This window comes from Euprymna scolopes, chromosome 30 (assembly GCF_053919585.1).
Source record: "Euprymna scolopes isolate OS-2025 chromosome 30, ASM5391958v1, whole genome shotgun sequence".
Lineage (NCBI taxonomy): Eukaryota > Metazoa > Mollusca > Cephalopoda > Sepiida > Sepiolidae > Euprymna > Euprymna scolopes.
In genome coordinates, this window is record NC_136511.1 from 92,471,150 (window position 1) to 92,491,073 (window position 19,924).

Genomic DNA, 19,924 nt, shown 5'->3' on the forward strand with positions numbered 1-19,924 from the left:
AAACATCCATGAAAACAATTATATGCCCAAACATTCAAAACAATTATATGCCCAAACATTCAAAACAATTATATACCCAAACATCCATGAAACAAATTATATGCCCAAACATTCACAACAATTATATGCCCAAACATTCCAAACAATTATATACCCAAACATTCAAAACAATTATATACCCAAACATTCAAAACAATTATATACCCAAACATCCATGAATACAATTATATGCCCAAACATTCAAAACAATTATATGCCCAAACAGTCAAAACAATTATATACCCAAACATTCAAAACAATTATATACCCAAACATCTATGAAAAAAATTATATGCCCAAACATTCAAAACAATTATATTCCCAAACATTCAAAACAATTATATGCCCAAACATTCAAAACAATTATATACCCCAACCACCCATGAAAACAATTATATGCCCAAACATTCACAACAATTATATGCCCCAACATTCAAAACAATTTTATGCCCAAACATTCAAAACAATTATATGCCCAATCATTCAAAACAATTATATGCCCAATCATTCAAAACAATTATATACCCAAACATTCATGAAAACAATTATATGCCCAAACATTCAAAACAATTATATGCCAAATTATTCAAAACAATTATATACCCAAACATTCAAAACAATTATATACCCAAACATCCATGAAAACAATTATATGCCCAAACATTAAAAACAATTATATACCCAAACATCCATGAAAACAATTATATGCCCAAACATTCAAAACAATTATATACCCAAACATTCAAAACAATTATATACCCAAACATCCATGAAAACAATTATATGCCAAAACATTCAAAACAATTATATGCCCAAACATTCAAAACAATTATATACCCAAACATTCAAAACAATTATATACCCAAACATTCAAAACAATTATATACCCAAACATCCAGGAAAACAATTATATGCCCAAACATTCCAAACAATTATATACCCAAACATCCATGAAAACAATTATATGCCCACACATTCAAAACAATTATATGGCCGAACATTCAAAACAATTATATACCCAAACATTCAAAACAATTATATACCCAAACATCCATGAAAACAATTATATGCCCAAACATTCAAAACAATTATATTCCCAAACATTCAAAACAATTATATACCCAAACATTCAAAACAATTATATACCCAAACATTCAAAACAATTATATACCCAAACATTCCAAATAATTATATGCCCAAACATCTATGAAAACAATTATATGCCCAAACATTCAAAACAATTATATACCCAAACATCCATGAAAACAATTATATGCCCAAACATTCAAAACAATTATATGCCCAAACATTCAAAACAATTATATACCCAAACATTCATGAAAACAATTATATACCCAAACATTCAAAACAATTATATACCGAAACATCCATGAAAACAATTATATGCCCAAACATTCAAAACAATTATATGCCCAAACATTCAAAACAATTATATGCCCAAACATCAAAACAATTATATACCTAAATATTCATGAAAACAATTATATGCCCAAACATTCAAAACAATTATATGCCCAAACATACAAAACAATTATATGCCCAAACATTCAAAACAATTATATGCCCAAACATTCAAAACAATTATATACCCAAACATTCAAAACAATTATATGCCCAAACATTCAAAACAATTATATACCCAAACATCCATGAAAACAATTATATGCCCAAACATTCAAAACAATTATATGCCCAAACATTCAAAACAATTATATGCCCAAACATCAAAACAATTATATACCTAAATATTCATGAAAACAATTATATGCCCAAACATTCAAAACAATTATATTCCCAAACATTCGAAACAATTATATGCCCAAACATCAAAACAATTATATACCCAAACATTCATGAAAACAATTATATACCAAAACATTCAAAACAATTATATGCCCAAACATTCAAAACAATTATATGCCAAAACATTCATGAAAACAATTATATGCCCAAATATTCAAAACAATTATATGCCCAAACATTCAAAACAATTACATACCCAAACATTCACAACAATTATATACCCAAACATCCATGAAAACAATTATATGCCCAAACATTCAAAACAATTATATGCCCAAACATCAAAACAATTATATTCCCAAAAATTCATAAAAACAATTATATGCCCAAACATTCAAAACAATTATATACTCAAACATCCATGTAAACAATTTTATGCCCAAAAATTCAAAACAATTATATGCCCAAACATTCAAAACAATTATATACCCAAACATTCAAAACAATTATATACCCAAACATCCATGAAAACAATTATATGCCCAAACATTCAAAACAATTATATGACCAAACATTCAAAACAATTATATACCCAAACATTCAAAACAATTATATACCCAAACATTCAAAACAATTATATACCCAAACATTCAAAACAATTATATGCCCAAACATTCAAAACAATTATATGTCCAAACATTCAAAACAATTATATGTCCAAACATTCTAAACAATTATATGTCCAAACATCAAAACAATTATATACCCAAACATTCAAAATAATTATATACCCAAACATCCATGAAAACAATTATATGCCCGAACATTCAAAACAATTATATACCCAAACATCCAGGAAAACAATTATATGCCCAAACATTCAAAACAATTATATGCCCAAACATTCAAAATAATTATATACCCAAACATTCAAACCAATTATATGCCCAATCATTCAAAACAATTATATGCCCAATCATTCAAAACAATTATATACCCAAACATTCATGAAAACAATTATATGCCAAAACATTCAAAACAATTATATGCCCAAATATTCAAAACAATTATATATCCAAACATTCAAAACAATTATATACCCAAACATCCATGAAAACAATTATATGCCCAAACCTTCAAAACAATTATATACGCAAACATCCATGACAACAATTATATGCCCAAACATTCAAAACAATCATATGCCTAAACATTCAAAACAATTATATATCCAAACATTCAAAACAATTATATACGCAAACATCCATGAAAACAATTATATGCCCAAATATTCAAAACAATTATATACCCAAACATTCAAAACAATTATATACCCAAACATTCAAAACAATTATATATCCAAACATCCATGAAAACAATTATATGCCCAAACATTCAAAACAATTATATGCCCAAACATTCAAAAATATTATATGCCCAAACATTCAAAACAATTATATACCCAAACATTCAAAACAATTAAATACCCACACGTCCAAAACAATTATATACCCAAACATCCATGAAAACAATTATATGCCAAAACATTCAAAACAATTATATGCCCAAACATTCAAAACAATTATATACCCAAACATCCATGAAAACAATTATATGCCCAAACATTCAAAAGAATTATATACCCAAACATTCAAAACAATAATATGGCCAAACATTCAGAACAATTCTATACCCAAACATTCAAAACATGTATATACCCAAACATTCAAAACAATTATATACCCAAACATTCATAAAAACAATTATATGCCCAAACATTCAAAACAATTATATACCCAAACATTCATGAAAACAATTATATGCCCAAACATTCAAAACGATTATATACCCAAACATTCAAAACAATTATATGCCCAAACATTCAGAACAATTATATACACAAACATTCAAAACAATTATATACCCAAACATCCATGAAAACAATTATATGCCCAAACATTCAAAACAATTATATGCCCACACATTCAAAACAATTATATGCCCAAACATTCAAAACAATTATATGCCCAAACATTCAAAACAATTATATGCCCAAACATTCAAAACAATTATATACCCAAACATTCAAAACAATTATATACCCAAACATTCAAAACAATTATATACCCAAACATTCATGAAAACAATTATATGCCCAAACATTCATGAAAACAATTATATGCCCAAACATTCAAAACAATTATATGCCGAAACATCAAAACAATTATATGCCCAAACTTTTAAAACAATTATATGACCAAACATTCAAAACAATTATATACCTAAACATTCATAAAAACAATTATATGCCCAAACATTCAAAACAATTATATGCCCAAACATTCATGAAAACAATTATATACCCAAACATTCAAAACAATTATATGCCCAAACATTCAAAACAATTATATACCCAAACATTCAAAACAATTATATACCCAAACATCCCTGAAAACAATTATATGCCCAAACATTCAAAACAATTATATTCCCAAACATTCAAAATAATTATATAACCAAACATTAATAACAATTATATACCCAAACATTCAAAACAATTATATACCCAAACACCCATGAAAACAATTATATGCCCAAACATTCAAAACAATTATATGCCCAAACATTCAGAACAATTATATACCCAAACATTCAAAACAATTATATACCCAAACATTCAAAACAATTATATACCCAAACATCCATGAAAACAATTATATGCCCAAACATTCAAAACAATTATATACCCAAATATCCATGAAAACAATTATATGCCCAAACATTCAAAACAATTATATGCACAAACATTCAAAACAATTATATACCCAAACATCCATGAAAACAATTATATGCCCAAACATTCAAAACAATTATATGTCCAAACATCAAAACCATTATATACCCAAACATTCAAAATAATTATATACCCAAACATCCATGAAAATATTATATGCCCAAACATTCGAAAATATTATATACCCAAACATCCATGAACACAATTATATGCCCAAACATTCAAAACAATTATATGCCCAAACATTCAAAACAATTATATACCCAAACATTCAAAACAATGATATGCCCAATCATTCAAAACAATTATATGCCCAATCATTCAAAACAATTATATACCCAAACATTCATGAAAACAATTATATGCCAAAACATTCAAAACAATTATATGCCCAAATATTCAAAACAATTATATACCCAAACATTCAAAACAATTATATACCCAAACATTCAAAACAATTATATACCCAAACATCCATGAAAACAATTATATGCCCAAACATTCAAAATAATTATATACCCAAACATTCAAAACAATTATATACCCAAACATTTAAAAAAGTATATACCCAAACATTCATGAAAACAATTATATGCCCAAATATTCAAAACAATTATATTCCCAAACATTCAAAACAATTATATACCCAAACATTCCAAACAATTATATACCCAAACATTCAAAACAATTATATACACAAACATTCAAAACAATTATATACCCAAACATCCTTGAAAACAATTATATGCCCAAACATTCAAAACAATATATATGTGCAAACATCAAAACAATTATATACCCAAACATTCAAAACAATTATATACCCAAAACATTCAAAATAATTATATAGCCAAACATCCATGAAAACAATTATATGCCCAAACATTCAAAACAATTATATACCCAAACATTCATGAAAACAATTATATACCCAAACATTCAAAACAACTATATGCCCAAACATTAAAAACAATTATATGCCCAAACATTCAAAACAATTATATACTCAAACATTCATTAAAACAATTATAAACCCAAACATTGAAAACAATTATATACCCAAACATCCATGAAAACAATTATATGTCCAAACATTCAAAACAATTATATGCCTAAACATTCAAAACAATTATATGCCCAAACATTCAAAACAATTATATACCCAAACATTTAAAACAATTATATACCCAAACATTAAAAACTATTATATACACAAACATCCATGAAAACAATTATATGCCCAAACATTCAAAACAATTATATGCCCAAACATTCAAAACAATTATATGCCCAAACATCAAATCAATTATATACCCAAACATTCATAACAACAATTATATGCCCAAACATTCAAAACAATTATATGCACAAATATTCAAAACAATTATATGCCAAAACATTCATGAAAACAATTATATGCCCAAACAGTCAAAACAATTATATGCCCAAACATTAAAAAAAATTATATGACCAAACATCAAAACAATTATATACCCAAACATTCAAAAAACAATTATATGCCCAAACATTCAAAACAATTATATGCCCAAACATCAAAACAATTATATACCCAAACATTCAAAACAATTATATACCCAAACATCCATGAAAACAATTATATGCCCAAACATTCAAAACAATTATATACCCAAACATCCATGAAAACAATTATATGCCCAAACATTCAAAAGAATTATATACCCAAACATTCAAAACAATCATATGGCCAAACATTCAGAACAATTCTATACCCAAACATTCAAAACATTTATATACCCAAACATTCAAAACAATTATATACCCAAACATTCATAAAAACAATTATATGCCCAAACATTCAAAACAATTATATACCCAAACATTCATGAAAAGAATTATATGCCCAAACATTCAAAACAATTATATACCCAAACATTCAAAACAATTATATGCCCAAACATTCAGAACAATTATATACACAAACATTCAAAACAATTATATACCCAAACATCCATGAAAACAATTATATGCCCAAACATTCAAAACAATTATATGCCCACACATTCAAAACAATTATATGCCCAAACATTCAAAACAATTATATGCCCAAACATTCAAAACAATTATATGCCCAAACATTCAAAACAATTATATACCCAAACATTCAAAACAATTATATACCCAAACATTCAAAACAATTATATACCCAAACATTCATGAAAACAATTATATGCCCAAACATTCATGAAAACAATTATATGCCCAAACATTCAAAACAATTATATGCCGAAACATCAAAAAAATTATATGCCCAAACTTTTAAAACAATTATATGCCCAAACATTCAAAACAATTATATACCCAAACATTCATAAAAACAATTATATGCCCAAACATTCAAAACAATTATATGCCCAAACATTCAAAACAATTATATGCCCAAACATTCATGAAAACAATTATATACCCAAACATTCAAAACAATTATATGCCAAAACATTCATGAAAACAATTATATACCCAAACATTCAAAACAATTATATACCCAAACATCCCTGAAAACAATTATATGCCCAAACATTCAAAACAATTATATACCCAAACATCCATGAAAACAATTATATGCCCAAACATTCAAAACAATTATATTCCCAAACATTCAAAATAATTATATAACCAAACATTAATAACAATTATATACCCAAACATTCAAAACAATTATACGCCCAAACAACCATGAAAACAATTATATGCCCAAACATTCAAAACAATTATATGCCCAAACATTCAAAACAATTATATACCCAAACATTCAAAACAATTATATACCCAAACATTCAAAACAATTATATACCCAAACATCCATGAAAACAATTATATGCCCAAACATTCAAAACAATTATATACCCAAACATCCATGAAAACAATTATATGCCCAAACATTCAAAACAATTATATGTACAAACATCCATGAAAATAATTATATTCCCAAACATTCAAAACAATTATATGCCCAAACATTCAAAACAATTATATGCCCAAACATTCAAAACAATTATATACCCAAACATTCAAAACAATTATATACCCAAACATTCAAAACAATTATATACCCAAACATCCATGAAAACAATTATATGCCCAAACATTCAAAACAATTATATGCCCAAACATTCGAAACAATTATATGCCCAAACATCAAAACAAGTATATACTCAAACATTCATGAAAACAATTATATGCCCAAAACATTCAAAACAATTATATACCCAAACATTCAAAACAATTATATACCCAAACATCAAAACAATTATATACCCAAACATTCATGAAAACAATTATATACCCAAACATTCAAAACAATTATATGCCCAAACATTCAAAACAATTATATGCCAAAACATTCATGAAAACAATTATATGCCCAAATATTCAAAACAATTATATACCCCAAACATTCAAAACAATTACATACCCACACATTCAAAACAATTATATACCCAAAAATCCATGAAAACAATTTTATGCCCAAATATTCAAAACAATTATATGCCCAAACATACAAAACAATTATATACCCAAACATTCATAAAAACAATTATATGCCCAAACATTCAAAACAATTATATACCCAAAAATCCATGGAAACAATTATATGCCAAAACATTCAAAACAATTATATACCCAAACATTCAAAACAATTATATACCCAAACATCCATGAAAACAATTATATGCCCAAACATTCAAAATAATTATATACCCAAACATTCAAAACAGTTATATGCCCAAACATCCATGAAAACAATTATATACCCAAACATTCAAAACAATTATATACCCAAACATTCAAAAAATTATATACCCAAACATTCATGAAAACAATTATATGCCCAAATATTCAAAACAATTATATTCCCAAACATTCAAAACAATTATATACCCAAACATTCAAAACAATTATGTACCCAAACATTCAAAACAATTATATACACAAACATTCAAAACAATTAAATACCCAAACATCCATGAAAACAATTATATGCCCAAACATTCAAAACAATATATATGTGCAAACATCAAAACAATTATATACCCAAACATTCAAAACAATTATATACCCAAAACATTCAAAATAATTATATAGCCAAACATCCATGAAAACAATTATATGCCCAAACATTCAAAACAATTATATACCCAAACATTCATGAAAACAATTATATACCCAAACATTCAACACAACTATATGCCCAAACATTCAAAACAATTATATGCCCAAACATTCAAAACAATTATATACTCAAACATTCATTAAAACAATTATATACCCAAACATTCAAAACAATTATATACCCAAACATCCATGAAAACAATTATATGTCCAAACATTCAAAACAATTATATGCCTAAACATTCAATACAATTATATGCCCAAACATTCAAAACAATTATATACCCAAACATTCAAAACAATTATATACCCAAACATTAAAAACAATTATATACCCAAATATCCATGAAAACAATTATATGCCCAAACATTCAAAACAATTATATACCCAAACATTCAAAACAATTATATGCCCAAACATCAAATAAATTATATACCCAAACATTCATAACAACAATTATATGCCCAAACATTCAAAACAATTATATGCACAAATATTCAAAACAATTATATGCCAAAACATTCATGAAAACAATTATATGCCCAAACAGTCAAAACAATTATATGACCAAACATCAAAACAATTATATACCCAAACATTCAAAAAACAATAATATGCCCAAACATTCAAAACAATTATATGCCCAAACATCAAAACAATTATATACCCAAACATTCAAAACAATTATATACCCAAACATCCATGAAAACAATTATATGCCCAAACATTCAAAACAATTATATACCCAAACATCCATGAAAACAATTATATGCCCAAACATTCAAAAGAATTATATACCCAAACATTCAAAACAATAATATGGCCAAACATTCAGAACAATTCTATACCCAAACATTCAAAACATGTATATACCCAAACATTCAATACAATTATATACCCAAACATTCATAAAAACAATTATATGCCCAAACATTCAAAACAATTATATACCCAAACATTCATGAAAACAATTATATGCCCAAACATTCAAAACGATTATATACCCAAACATTCAAAACAATTATATGCCCAAACATTCAGAACAATTATATACACAAACATTCAAAACAATTATATACCCAAACATCCATGAAAACAATTATATGCCCAAACATTCAAAACAATTATATGCCCACACATTCAAAACAATTATATGCCCAAACATTCAAAACAATTATATGCCCAAACATTCAAAACAATTATATGCCCAAACATTCAAAACAATTATATACCCAAACATTCAAAACAATTATATACCCAAACATTCAAAACAATTATATACCCAAACATTCATGAAAACAATTATATGCCCAAACATTCATGAAAACAATTATATGCCCAAACATTCATGAAAACAATTATATGCCCAAACATTCAAAACAATTATATGCCGAAACATCAAAACAATTATATGCCCAAACTTTTAAAACAATTATATGACCAAACATTCAAAACAATTATATACCTAAACATTCATAAAAACAATTATATGCCCAAACATTCAAAACAATTATATGCCCAAACATTCATGAAAACAATTATATACCCAAACATTCAAAACAATTATATGCCCAAACATTCAAAACAATTATATACCCAAACATTCAAAACAATTATATACCCAAACATCCCTGAAAACAATTATATGCCCAAACATTCAAAACAATTATATACCCAAACATCCATGAAAACAATTATATGCCCAAACATTCAAAACAATTATATTCCCAAACATTCAAAATAATTATATAACCAAACATTAATAACAATTATATACCCAAACATTCAAAACAATTATATACCCAAACACCCATGAAAACAATTATATGCCCAAACATTCAAAACAATTATATGCCCAAACATTCAGAACAATTATATACCCAAACATTCAAAACAATTATATACCCAAACATTCAAAACAATTATATACCCAAACATCCATGAAAACAATTATATGCCCAAACATTCAAAACAATTATATACCCAAACATCCATGAAAACAATTATATGCCCAAACATTCAAAACAATTATATGCACAAACATTCAAAACAATTATATACCCAAACATTCATGAAAACAATTATATACCCAAACATTCAAAACAATTATATACCACAAACATCCATGAAAACAATTATATGCCCAAACATTCAAAACAATTATATGCCCAAACATTCAAAACAAGTATATGCCCAAACATTCAAAACAATTATATACCCAAACATTCAAAACAATTATATACCCAAACATTTAAAACAATTATATACCCAAACATCCATGAAAACAATTATATGCCCAAACATTCAAAACAATTATATGCCCAAACATTCGAAACAATTATATACCCAAACATCAAAACAATTATATACCCAAACATTCATGAAAACAATTATATACCCAAACATTCAAAACAATTATATGCCCAAACATTCAAAACAATTATATGCCAAAACATTCATGAAAACAATTATATGCCCAAATATTCAAAACAATTATATACCCAAAACATTCAAAACAATTACATACCCACACATTCAAAACAATTATATACCCAAACATCCATGAAAACAATTTTATGCCCAAACATTCAAAACAATTATATGCCCAAACATCAAAACAATTATATACCCAAACATTCATAAAAACAATTATATGCCCAAACATTCAAAACAATTATATACCCAAAAATCCATGAAAACAATTATATGCCAAAACATTCAAAACAATTATATGCCCAAACATTCAAAACAATTATATACCCAACCATTCAAAACAATTATATACCCAAAAATCCATGAAAACAATTATATGCCCCAACATTCAAAACAATTATATTCCCAAACATTCAACACAATTATATACCCAACCATTCAAAACAATTATATACCCAAACATTCAAAACAATTATATGCCCAAACATCCATTAAAACAATTATATGCCCAAACATTCAAAACAATTATATGTCCAAACATCAAAACAATTATATACCCAAACATTCAAAATAATTATATACCCAAACATTCATGCAACCAATTATATGCCCAAACATTCAAAACAATTATATACCCAAACATCCATGAAAAGAATTATATGCCCAAACATTCAAAACAATTATATGCCCAAACATTCAAAACAATTATATACCCAAACATTCAAAACAATTGTATGCCCAATCATTCAAAACAATTATATGCCCAATCATTCAAAACAATTATATACCCAAACATTCATGAAAACAATTATATGCCCAAACATTAATGAAAACAATTATATGCCCAAACATTCAAAACAATTATATGCCAAAAATATTAAAAACAATTATATACCCAAACATACAAAACAATTATATACCCAAAATCCATGAAAACAATTATATGCCCAAACATTCAAAAACCTTATATACCCAAACATTCAAAAAATTATATACCCAAACATCCATGAAAACAATTATATACCCAAACATTCAAAACAATTATATTCCGAAACATTCATGAAAACAATTATATGCTTAAACATTCAAAACAATTATATACCCAAACATTCAAACAAATTATATACCCAAACATCCATGAAAATTATTATATGCCCAAACATTCAAAACAATTATATGTCCAAACATCAAAACAATTATATACCCAAACATTCAAAACAATTATATACCCAAACATTCAAAATAATTATATACCCAAACATCCATGAAAACAATTATATGCCCAAACATTCAATACAATTATATACCTAAACATTCATGAAAACAATTATATGCCAAAACATTCAAAACAATTATATTCCCAAACATTCAAAACAATTATATACCCAAACATTCATGAAAACAATTATATACCCAATCATTCAAAACAATTATATACCCAAACATCCATGAAAACAATTATATGCCCAAACATTCAAAACAATTATATGCCCAAACATTCAAAACAATTATATGCCCAAACATTCAAAACAATTATATACCCAAACATTCAAAACAATTATATACCCAAACATTAAAACAATTATATACCCCAACATCCATGAAAACCATTATATACTCAAACATTCAAAACAATTATATGCCTAAACATTCAAAACAATTATATGCCCAAACATCAAAACAATTATATACCCAAACATTCATAAAAACAATTATATGCCCAAACATTCAAAACAATTATATGCCCAAACATTCAAAACAATTATATGCCAAAAAATTCATAAAAACAATTATATGCCCAAACATTCAAAACAATTATATGCCCAAATATTCAAAACAATTATATACCCAAACATTCATATAAACAATTATATGCCCAAACATTCAAAACAATTATATACCCAAACATTCAAAACAATTATATACCCAAACATTAAAAACAATTGTATGCCCAATCATTCAAAACAATTATATGCCCAATCATTCAAAACAATTATATACCCAAACATTCATGAAAACAATTATATGCCAAAACATTCAAAACAATTATATGCCCAAATATTCAAAACAATTATATACCCAAACATTCAAAACAATTATATACCCAAATGTCCATGAAAACAATTATATGCCCAAATATTCAAAACAATTATATGCCCAAATATTCAAAACAATTATATACCCAAACATTCAAAACAATTATATACCCAAACATCCATGAAAACAATTATATGCCCAAATATTCAAAACAATTATATGCCCAAATATTCAAAACAATTATATACCCAAACATTCAAAACAATTATATACCCAAACATTCAAAACAATTATATACCCAAATATCCATGTAAACAATTATATGCCCAAACATTCAAAACAATTATATACCCAAACATTCAAAACAATTATATACCCAAACATCCATGAAAACAATTATATACCCAAACATTCAAAACAATTATATACCCAAACATCCATGAAAACAATTATATGCCCAAACATTCAAAACAATTATATGCCCTAACATTCAAAACAATCAGATGCCCAAACATTCAAAACAATTATATACCCAAACATTCAAAACAATTATATACCCAAACATTCAAAACAATTATATACCCAAACATTCATGAAAACAATTATATGCCCAAACATTCAAAACAATTATATGTCCAAACATCAAAACAATTATATACCCAAACATTCATAAAAACAATTATATGCCCAAACATTCAAAACAATTATATGCTAAAACATTCATGAAAACAATTATATGCCCAAACATTCAAAACAATTATATGCCCAAACATTCAAAACGATTATATGCCCAAACATTCAAAACAATTATATGCCCAAACATTCAAAACAATTATATGCCCAAATATCAAAACAATTATATACCCAAACATTCATAAAAACAATTATATACCCAAACATTCTAAACATTTATATGCCCAAACATCAAAACAATTATATACCAAAACATTCAAAACAATTATATACCCAAACATCCATGAAAACAATTATATGCCCAAACATTCAAAACAATTATATACCCAAACATTCAAAACAATTATATGCCCAAACATTCAGAACCATTATATACCCAAACATTCAAAACAATTATATACCCAAACATTCAAAACAATTATATGCCCAAACATCAAAACAATTATATACCCAAACATTCATAAAAACAATTATATACCCAAACATTCAAAACAATTATATACCCAAACATTTATGAAAACAATTATATGCCCAAACGTTCATGAAAACAATTATATACCCAAACATTCAAAACATTTATATGCCCAAACATCAAAACAATTATATGCCCAAACATTCAAAACAATTATATGCCCAAACATTCAAAACAATTATATACCCAAACATCCATGAAAACAATTATATGCCCAAACATTCAAAACAATTATATACCCAAACATTCATAAAAACAATTATATGCCCAAACATTCAAAACAATTATATGCCCAAACATTCAAAACAATTATATACCCAAACATCCATGAAAACAATTATATGCCTAAACATTCAAAACAATTATATACCCAAACATTCATAAAAACAATTATATGCCTAAACATTCAAAACAATTATATGCCCAGACATTCAAAACAATTATATACCCAAACATTCAAAACAATTATATGCCCAAACATTCAAAACAATTATATGCCAAAACATTCATGAAAACAATTATATGCCCAAATATTCAAAACAATTACATACCTAAACATTCAAAACAATTATATACCTAAACATTCATGAAAACAATTATATGCCCAAACATTCAAAACAATTATATGCCCAAACATCAAAACAATTATATGCCCAAACATCAAAACAATTATATGCCAAAACATCAAAATAATTATATGCCAAAACATTCAAAACAACTATATGCCCAAACATTCAAAACAATTATATACCCAAAATATTCCACACCCTCCAACATTTTTTGGCATAATGAAAATCCTACAAAAAAAAATTGAACATTTTGTTAAGATATTTTTTTAATATGATGTTAAATACAAAAACAAAAAGATGCCATATCAAGACCAATTTTTTCTATTACTCTGAAATGAGTTTTGGACTTGGGCTTGGACTTCTGAAATTATTAGGAAAAAATGATTTATGTTTAAAAAGTTCAATTTTGATTCTTTTTTTTTAATGGAAATCTCTTGAGACAACAAGGACGAAAGCTGATTATTGCAAAGATTGGAAATGCCTGAATCTTGAAGAAACCAAGACAGCTCCAATCTTCAAAAGACCAAAAAGGAAAACACTGAGCAGGAAGAGAGTTTCACAATCTTGCAGTCCTTAGAAAAAAAAAATAAATAACTGGAATAATCAGCTGTGTTACAATGAGGTAGTAAAACAGTGAATTGATGGTGACCTCAAGACCAATGAGTGAAACAAGCTGGAACTCATGAAAGAAATTTAAAGGGTTTAAAATATCTCAATAACGGCATATATAGAAAGAGCTTGATAAGCTAAGAAAGAATCTTTTAAAAATTTTTTAATCCAATTAAAAAATAAGGAAGTTATGACTATGTTTGTGCCTTGCACGTTTGGATATTTTTCTCTCTTTAAGACCATATGCGTTTTGTCACATTTTTTACACTACTTTTTCAGTAAAAATGCTATATCTTTGTTAAACACAAGATTAAGTAATAAAATTTGCTATATAAGTGTATTTCTTTGTGCAAGGAATCAGAATATGCCACTGAAAATCTCCAGAAATTAATGGTTTTCAAATAATCTACAGTAAGTGCACATAAATATAAATTTCTTAAAAATGCCATGTATCCGTTAAAAGAAAAGAAGTTAGAGAACTCAAAGTTGAATTGTAATGCATTTTATGTACAAAAAACTGAAATTGAAATCTAGAACTATTTAAAAATGAATATATTGTAATATTTCTTTGTTATTATTGTAGATTAACAGATTATTGTAGATTCACTAGAAACTGAGCACTCCTACAAATATTTAAATAGTGTTTTTTTTTTTTGTGGTAGATTAGTGTCTATTCGATAATAATCTGCTGAAAAAAATTGTAAAAATGATGAAAATGAAAAAAAGATATGTACCCATGAATCAAAATCATTTCACATTTTTGGCTGTTCAAAGCAAAACAGTGTTTAATTCACCGTTAAAAACTAAGTCAATGGATAAAGTGCACGCAAGTTATACATTTAGAAAGCTTATTTTCTTGTCTTTTCAACCATATAATTTTTTTTTTTAATTTGACTAGAAATATGCGAGAAATTGCAAAGTTCATAACATTGGACTGGTGGGGATTGCTTTAATATTTTGAAAACTGAATAGCTCTAATTAGCCTAATTATATTCTGATAATTAAACATGTAAGAAAATTTTTTATATTCATATGTTTCAATTATTTTTTTTTTAAATCATTCTGGAATAAAAATCAACAAAAAAACAACAAAAAAAAAAACGTCCGTTGTTTACAGCTGTGCTATCGTTGCTGCTGAGACTACAAAGCAGTTTTCCATCTAAATGATCTTTTGCCGGCATTTTAAATTGCTAGCTACGAAAGAGAAAACAACATACAATTATACTTTTAATGAATAAAAACAGTAAAAAAAATTACTTACTAGTGTGTGTCTGAATAATTTTTTTTTCAAAATTTTTAATACTTGCCATGTTGAAGTCTTTTTTAACACACAAAAAAAAAGAGTGATCAAAAGTATTTTAGACACTCCAAACTATTAAAAGTGATTCAAATTTCATGATAAAATTCTGGTTATATGAAAGAGGATTAAATAATGCACATAGCAAATTTGCTTTCTGATTGGTCAATTGCCACCCTCTGATCAACTGAACAGAAATGGAAGAAAATGAAGTACACATGAGGAAAAATATTTTTCTAGTAAAAAAAAGAGGGAGAGAAAAAAAAGAGGAAAAAAAAGAGAAAAATGCAAAATAACAAGACATGTTCCATAAAACTACTTGTAATTGAATACTATTTGCTAACTCGTAATTGAATACTATTTGCTAACTCACCTGCCAGCCTGGCTTCTTGACACGCCTCACACATTTCAGTTTTAATCTCCGGATTTTCATCTGCTATAGATTCTCCAACAGACACAAAATTTCCAACAGCCCGGTTAACCACTTGTCCAACTTGCACTAATATCCGTAAGGTCTTTTCGGATACTTTGGATTTTTCTTTATGGTTCACAAGTGTCGTAATCTAGAAAAAAAAAACATAAAAAATAGCTTCATCAAATTTGGCCCACATTATCTTTAATACTAAATGTTCTTTGCATTATTATAATAGAAAAAAATTAATGGAAAAAAAGAAATAAGAATGACTATTTGCATTTTTAAAAATTCCATGGAGTTGAGATATTATAATATGTTACATATGTGTGCATACACATCGGTAGTTACATTAACAGAGATAATCCTTTCAGATATGATTCTTTTTGGAATATAATGCACACGATTATTTTGGCATGTATATATTCTCACTTTTCTCAAAATTCATAATTGTTGGCACAAGGATACTAGCAGAGACTTATTAAGACTCCTACCCCCAAAATAAAACTTTTCTTTTGGAGAGAATTTTCATTTAAAGTTGAAAAATCAATATTAATAATCAATGGCAGTAGTGAGATTTAACTTCCAACTACCTCGATAAATGGATCATTCAACAACTACAGAAAGTACTTAACCTCTGATGAAATTTACTACTTATATAAGAGTTAGATACATTGCAAGAAGGAGTATTGATTGTTGTCACATTTGGAGAGGTGTAGATTCGAGGATTCTTACTTTGACAAAGAAATAAACTTTGCAATCAAGTGGGGGAAGGTGAGCTCTTCTGTTCTACACAAGAAGAAAGAGACATGGTTAGTCTTTCTTCTTTATCGTTATTTCCATGGAAGGTGTTCACCAGTTCCAATCTCTGGTTTCTTCTTGAAAAATATTTATAACAAAAACTCATCTTCCTACCACAACTGCAAATAACTTTTTTATCTTTCCTATCTATGGACAACTTTATTGCAGGAATGTTTCCCTGTGGGCTATATGATCATGCTCAATTCCAATGGCAACAAACATGTGTCATAAACTTTCCTAATAAGTAATTCATTTTTGTTCATTTTATTCATCATGCTCAATTCCAATGGCAACAAACATGTGTCATAAACTTTCCTAATAAGTAATTCATTTTTGTTCATTTTATTCATCATGCTCAATTCCAATGGCAACAAACATGTGTCATAAACTTTCCTAATAAGTAATTCATTTTTGTTCATTTTATTCATCATGCTCGATCCTCTCATAACATTCTTCGTCATTCTTACAATCTAATCAGCTTATTAACACTTATTCTTGAGTGACTTAACATGTTAAATGGTGACTCATTAGTAAAAAAGCTCAAATCTTTTGTAAGTACTTTTTAAAAAAAACGAGTTTACTTTTTGTTCCTGTCTTAAACATTGCCCAAAACATTTTAATGTGATACAAATTTTTTTTTAGATATCTGCCTGAATCATACTATTTTATTGAAGGATGTGGAGAGGATAATATCTATAAGTAAAATTGTTTTCTTTTTTATGGGGAAAAACAGTTCTGGTGCAGTTGTTAGCACTCTATCAATAAGAGTTCCTTAGTTAAGGGGATTATTATTACAAATCTTGAACCAAGTGGGTGATATATTATCGTCATATCGGATACTATTAATCTGCTTCTTCTTAATGCTTAGTGACATGACTTCAAATTTCTAATCTAAAGTGGTAAAGTCATGAACAGTGTTCACAAAAAAGAGGTAGAGGAAGGACGAGGTAGTTCAAGCTACTCTCTTTGTCTTGCCTCCTCATTTTTCCTTGTCTACTCAAAATCTGCAATGTCTTGATGTAGTGTTCTCCACATGTTTTTGTTCTTAGCAGTTTGTTCTCAACAGTAGGTGTATGTTGGCTAAGGCCAAGGTGTACTTCAACTGTTCTTTAGAGTGCTTTTTCAGGGCTCCTTGCAGTCTAGTTCACTTAGCAAGTTCACCATAGACCATTGGAGAGTGGATGCATCCATTCAGTGGACATGGCCTGTCTAGCAAAGTTGATGATAGATGATGGCCTCCATTGATCACTGAAGCTTAATGCAAAACAACTGCATTAGGCATGTGGTTCTCTCAAGGGATTTCTTAAATTTGTTTCAATCTTTGGTTCTTTGAAGTACTCAATTTTTTTTTTTTTTTTTTATATCGTTTCTGTATACGGTTTACATTTGGAATGCGAATAAAAATGTGGATAGAGCTATCACCCAAAAGACTATGATTTTAGTAGCCATTCTCAGTATATTATTGTTGAATACAAGTAGTAGTTAAATCGACTAATGGTGAAATAGACTACTCTGATCTTGTCCCCCAAATCTTTCTTAATGTGGGAGTAGATATTAAGATGTTCTCTAGGTATGAAAACTGATCCACTTCTTCTGGTGTTAATGTTTGGGAGTAAAATAACAGGTGGATGCTGGATCTTTGTCTTGTTTATATTCAGAGACCCAATGGTATATGCAGACAGAATATGTCTTTATGTGTAGCACCTTGCCCTGCCACTGAAGAGCCAAATTGATGCCTTTCAATATGGCGTCCAGTTCAGCTAAGTTGATGTATTGAGAGTCATCTTCAGGTCAAGCCAACATGCGTCTTCCAACACAGTTTCACGCATCTGCAAGGCTGCACCAATTGCT

At 27.5% G+C, this 19,924-nt stretch overlaps 1 protein-coding gene across 4 annotated transcripts in view; it reads right to left on the minus strand.

Annotated features, from left to right (window-relative positions):
- LOC145254563 (alpha-catulin-like) overlaps positions 1 to 19,924 on the minus strand; it is a 709,135-nt gene that overhangs the window by 385,800 nt on the left and 303,411 nt on the right. For 3 of the 4 annotated variants that reach the window (XM_080113145.1, XM_080113146.1, XM_080113147.1), the window contains one exon: positions 17,234 to 17,423. The exons of the other annotated variant lie outside the window; for it this stretch is intronic. In XM_080113145.1, coding sequence (XP_079969271.1) covers positions 17,234 to 17,423 — 190 coding nt within the window. The remainder of the gene's footprint in view (positions 1 to 17,233; positions 17,424 to 19,924) is intronic. 4 annotated transcript variants of the gene reach the window in all.